Here is a 6000-nt window from a genome sequence, read left to right on the forward strand (position 1 = left end):
ATTTCTATCCCTTAAATAATCTGTAAGCTTTGAAAAAACAGGCTATCCTCCACCCCATCCCATACACACACACACACACACACACACACACACACACACAAACTGGGTGGCATCTCTCCTTTCATGGATATAAATATTTTGAAGGCTTAGCTACCAGAATGGAGAGTAGTGTCCCACAGTACTTAATTCCTAAAACAGGAAAAATCATGTCCCTTGTCCAGAACTCTTCTATCAAAAAAGGTTGCAGAAGTTCCTTATTCTGAAGAACCTGAAGGTAAAGTATCATGAGCTAGAATAAGCCCACAGAAAGTATGATTAGCATGCATGACTAGAACACTGAAGAGTTTCCAGGCTGCTGCATATTATAAATATGTAGCTCCATCAGGAATATTTCATGTACTACTATATGTATTCAATTACTTCAACAAGTTGAGTTAAAACAAAATCCTGTAATTCTAGCATCATAGGTGAGATTTTTACCCCACAAATACGAAATTTAAAAGACTGATGATTTTTTCACTCTATATGATTATTTCAGACTAGAAATTAATAGCAATACCTATTAATATATTGTATCCATTATATATATTTTAAAATATTTTATTTATTCATCAGAGAGACAGAGAGGCAGAGACACAGGCAGAGGGAGAAGCAGGCTCCATGCAGGGAGCCTGACGTGGGACTCGATCCCAGATCTCCAGGATCATGCCCTGGGTTGAAGGCGGCGCTAAACTGCTGAGCCCCTGGGACTGCCCTGTATTCATTATATTTAACTATAAATGATTACATAGTTAAAATTTCAGCACTTCAAAAGAATCTTATGAATTTTCCAACCAGAAAAAGATTACATCTATTTTCAAAAACTTTCACATCAAGATTTTCAGTTGTCAGATTTCATCTTTTATTAAAACATAATAAATGAGAAACTAATAATAGTGATTGATTCCAGTAGGAGAATTTGGTATGTGAGGCAGTGTAGACAAGAAACTCCAGAATTTTTAATTATGTGCACTTATTACCTATTCAAAGTAATCAATTTTAACTACAAGCTAAAAGTGCTCAGCATACGTAGCACTTCTGCAGGCTCCTAAGCTCTCCTACTTCTAGAAAAAGACTACCAAAGAGATATTAAGATATATTTAACAGAACAAGTTGCAAAAGCTAAATCCTTTTAGGATTTTTAAAAGTAAAAATAAAAAATCTAACCCCATACTACTCTCAGATTCATTGAACCTGAAATATATTATCAAAATAAAATAACACAAATTATTTTGTGGAACACAAATTATATGTGGAACACAAATTATTTTCTAGTAAAGTGATATGTGAAATCCTAAACTCTGGAACTTACACTAAAAGACCAAAACACATAATGATTAGTATTGCATCTTAAGACAGTAGGCCATTTCAGATAACATGAGTGAAGACAGCATTCTTTGAAACACCCAAGGCAATTATTTCCCTATGTGGGTCATAAGTTATTCTCCCCCATGGAAGGCTCTGAAAAGTCTTCGTAAGAATTCACTCTTTAAGACTGTTTCTCTCTACTTCAAATATTGGCCATTACATACGCAAGGAAATGTGTGTGTGTGTGTGTGTGTGTGTGTGTGTGTTTAAGGACATATCAAGGAAGTTTTTAGATCAATTACTTTGTGGGTGAATAAGCAACTAAAAATCAGCTGACAAAATTTTTGCTTGAAAAATCTTGTAACTATTCTATTACCACTATAAAGGCAAAAGTCCATCCTTTATATGAAATATAAGACTGAATTAACTTGTCTTAAAAAAAATTGAGACTTCAATTCCTGACTAGGAAAGCTGTCTGATCCACTATTATGTAACTCTATCCAAACTCTAATGCAAGTGTTACATATCCATTAAGAGTTAGTTAAAAAAAAAAAAAAAAAGTAAAACACACGTGTTAGCTGTAGTTCCTTAATTACCTTGTCAAAGTTATGAAACCCAGCATATTCTTAAACAAACAACAAAACCTCTCCCACCCAAATGAGAAATAGTGACACTTTGTATGCTCCATAAAACTTTTAAAATAAAGAGTTTTCCTTTTGGCTAACTTCTGATCATTATGTAAACTGTACCTTTTAAAAAAAGTAATCAAATTGCCAATTTTTGAAGAATTACATATTTTACATGAAGCTGGCAAACACTTTATTAGTCTTTTAATTTATCTTAATGTTTATTTTAAAGCCATTTATTTGCCCTCTAAAAGACCCACAGCATTTCCCTGAAGGCTAATCAGTAAGTTCTTTTCCCCTCTGTGCCAACATAGAATCTCCAGAACAGTTTCTCCCAGCTGCAGCAAAGGAGCGATTCTACATTGCATCTGATTTACTATCTGGTTAGGTACATATTGAAATCTTGATTTCATGAACATCTTTGTCAGTCAGCTTATACACATGAATGAAAAGAAAACTGACACTCTGCCATGCCAATGCCAACAACCAAGTCAATTTACTTCAAAAGGAAACAGACTTTAGTAACTGATAATTCACACAAATGAAGAAAAGCACCCAAGATAAAAGCACTTCAACTAAGTTTGAAATCACACACATTGTGAAAAGAAGATTCAGAATAAATATTTTAAAATACACAATGAGACTAAATTAAGCTTGGCCAAACAGATTTGACTCAGCCCTAATGGTCTGAACAAATCAGTACATCTTGAAAACGCTTACTTTACTTCTAGCAAACGAATCCTTACTACGCTAGGATTTCAATCTAGTGTCACTGTTTTCTCAAAAAAATTTGATACAACATAGAGTGGAAGTAGTCTTAAGTGTTACTTGAATGGAACACAGGAAAACCCTGATATGCAAATGTGAAAGGAAATGATGAAACTAAATATTTTCAATTTATTAAAAAAAAAAAGTAAATGTATCAAAGAATCATTAAAACACAATTGCCAATAATGTTACACAAGACTTCTAACTGGCTTGAAACATCACATTCTTTCCAGCAACATATAGCAAAGGACTCAAGGACTATCGGTAACAGTGACTAGTGAAAACCCTTTGAACTATTTTTCAGATTATCATCTCTCTCTTTCATTTAAGTATTTTTATCAAGTACAACACTGAAACAGTTTTTAAGGAAAGAATGTATGATTTTTAAAAGGCATTTAATCTCAATCCCCTTGATCAAAGGAGGTGTGACAACCAACGCATGTAAAATTAACCTTAATCCGCCAACGAAAACACGCAAAATGTCTCCTAACAATTCCCCTCCTCCTTAAAACAACAACCGTACACATAAATATGGTACTGACCTCCACCCCCGCGGAGAGCAGCTAATTAATAAAGAGAATAGTTACGTCTGGAGACCGAGGTGCAACACTCTACCTCATAAACCTCCCCCAAATAACCACATCGTCAAAGTAGAACTGAACATTATTTTTGCTAAACCAAGAATCCAACCCCCCGGAGCCTCAGCCCTCAGACAATGGTGGTTACCAGACAGAGCTGCACAGTTGGGTCCAAATGACACATTTCGCTAGGCCTTGGACACAGCACACACTCACTCTCTCCCTAGGGGCCAGTTCCTAGCAAGGGGCGTTCAGACCCCACCGGGAGACGGAGGGGCTGGCGCAGCGGCGCAGGGGTTCGCTGGGGGAGGACGGGCGAGAGGGGTGGTCGGGAGGGCGGAAGGGTAACTGCACTGCACGCGAGGGAGGGGGCTGGAAATGGCCGATGGGTTCTATATTTATTTATTTAAAGGTCTCGATTTAACGGGTCCTTTCCCGGGGGTTCTGTAACTAAAGCCAAACTGCGCAGCAAACATTGTGGGGTTGGGAGAGGAGTCGCGGCTCCCCCTACCCCGTGACCAGGGAGGGGGGTGGGGGAAACAAGTTCCCCGGCCAACACCACAGACCACTCGGATTCCCCCCCCTTCCCCCTCCTCCACAGGAAGGGGGAGGCTAAACAGAGAAAAGGGGGAAAAACAAGTTCCCCAGCCAGCCCCACCGCCCGATCACTCCCAGTTGCCCCCCCCCCCCCCACACACACCTTCTGTTATGAAGGGGGAGGCAAACCGTGGAAGGCAGCAGAAAAGGGGGAAATCCCACCCTTTGCCTCCCCCGCCCCAGCCACCGACAGACTCCTGCGGGGTCCGTGAGCCAGGCGAGAAGCCAAGGGATGGGTGGGGGTAGAGGGTGCCGAGCCCCCGCAACCAAACAAAGCGCGGCCTGAGCGAGAGCCCGGGCGGGTGGGGAAGCCGCGGCTTTTCCTGCCGGCCGGGGCCGGGGCCGGGGCCGGGGCCGCGGCCGGGGCCCGGGCCGGGCTGACACTGCGGCACCGGGGGACCCGCCTCCGCTCGGCCGCCGTCTCCCACCCCCGGGGGGCGCACAGGCCTCCCTCCCCGCGGGGCCCGGCCGGCCGGCGCCCGAGCCGGCGGGCGGCGGGGAGTGAGCGCGGCCTTACCCCGCTCGCCGGCGTTGTTCCGCTCCTGAGGCAGCGGCGGAGGCGGCGGTGGCGGCGGCGGAGGCTGCTGCTGCTGCTGCTGCGGCGGCGGCGGAGGCTGCTGCGGCTGCTGCTGAGGCGGCTGCGGCGGCGGCTGCTGCGGGGGCTGCTGCTGCTGTTGCTGCACCGGGCGCGGCCGCGACACTCGCCTGGGTCTCCGGTTGGCGGCTCGGACGGAGTTCATTTGCCGGGCTGAGGTGGCGGCGTTGGCGGAGGGACACACACACACACACACGCACACGCACGGCGAGCTCCCGGGCCGGAGAGGGGGGTGGGGAGGGGAGGAAGGAAAGGGGGCGAGGGGAAGGGGAGCTGGGAAGGGCGGAGGGGGCGAGCGAGACCCCGAGCGGAGAGAAAGGCCCGCGGAGACAGACCGAGACCGAGCGCGGCCGGCCGGGCGGGCCTGACGCACGGGGAAGGCCGAGGCCGCCGGGCGGGGCGGCCGCGAGGGACGGAGGCAGGAGACGGGCAGAGCGAGGGGAAGAAAGAAAGGGCGTCCGCCCGCCCGGGGATCCCGAGGCGAAGCGCGGCGTCGGCGGGTGAGGAGACAGACTCCGGGCCCGCCGACTCCCGAGCGGCGTCTCCGGCGGCGGGGGGAGTGGGCGGGCGGGCGGGCGGGCGAGGAAGGGAGAAGGAGGAGAAGAGAGGGAGAGAAGGGAGGGAGGGAGCGGGGGGCGCCCGGCTCTCTCTCTTCTTTTTCCTCTTCCTCCCCCCACACCCCCTGAAAGAGATTTCTGTGAGGAATTTTTCTCTCTTTCTTCGGCCTCTTCTCTCTCCTCCCCCCCTTCTCTCCTCGGCGAAGGGGAAATGAGTGTGAAGGGAGGAGATAGAGGGAAAAAGAGGCGTCGTCGTTCCTCCTCCTTAAAGGAACCTTTCCTCCTCCTCCTCCTCCTCCTCCTCCTTCTCCTCAACCCCGTCGCCGCTGCTTCTGCTGCTGCTCCGTGGCAGGAGGAGCCATTGACACCGCCGGAGCCTCCACTCGCCCAGTGGGTCCCTCCCCGCCGCGGGGCTGGCCGGGGGCGCGGGGGAGGGCCGCGGGGCGGCGGGGGGAGGGGCGCGGGGGCGGGGCCGCGGAGGGGCGGGGATTCCAGCCAGGCAGCCAATGGGGGGCGCCCGTACAGCCACCGGCCAATGGGGCCCCCGCTCTTATGGCGAAGGCCCTTCCTTCAACGCCCTGTTTCCTCTCTCGGGTTTCCTCCCTCCCTCGCCGAGGAGGGGGAAGGAGGGAAGAGGGAGTGTGGTGGGGCGGGTGATAATGGGGAGGTATCAGGGCATATAATAGAGCGGGGGGTGGGCGCCGAGAGCGCTAGTGCGTAGCGACGGTTCTCGGAGAGGAGGTGCTCGGAGGGAAGGGCGGGGGCTGCTGATGTAATGGGGAGAAGTGATTAATCCTTCGGTTCGCCTTTTCGGTTCTCCCCCCTCCGCCCCACCGCCACCTTCACCCGATTTTTTAAGCAGAAGAGAGAGAGAGAGAGAGAGAGAGAGAGAGAGAGGAAAAAAAAAAAAAGTGGAGCCAGGGAGCCGATCC

General features: G+C 48.9%; 1 protein-coding gene across 3 annotated transcripts in view; it reads right to left on the reverse strand.

The window, feature by feature from the left end:
- The window catches only part of FBXO11 (F-box protein 11), an 89285-nt gene extending 83798 nt beyond the window's left edge, over window positions 1-5487 (reverse strand). Inside the window, exon 1 of one of the 3 annotated variants that reach the window (XM_072741209.1) lies at window positions 4434-5487. In XM_072741209.1, the coding sequence (XP_072597310.1) occupies window positions 4434-4656 (223 nt within the window). In that variant the 5' untranslated portion in view covers window positions 4657-5487. Of the gene's footprint in view, window positions 1-3467; window positions 3772-4019; window positions 4270-4433 lie in introns of those variants that run through there. The other 2 variants (XM_072741211.1, XM_072741210.1) reach the window with 2 other exon arrangements.
- Between the last annotated feature and the right edge of the window lie 513 nt (window positions 5488-6000).

The sequence above is a fragment of the Vulpes vulpes genome, chromosome 16 (assembly GCF_048418805.1).
Source record: "Vulpes vulpes isolate BD-2025 chromosome 16, VulVul3, whole genome shotgun sequence".
In the NCBI taxonomy this organism is placed as follows: Eukaryota; Metazoa; Chordata; class Mammalia; order Carnivora; family Canidae; genus Vulpes; species Vulpes vulpes.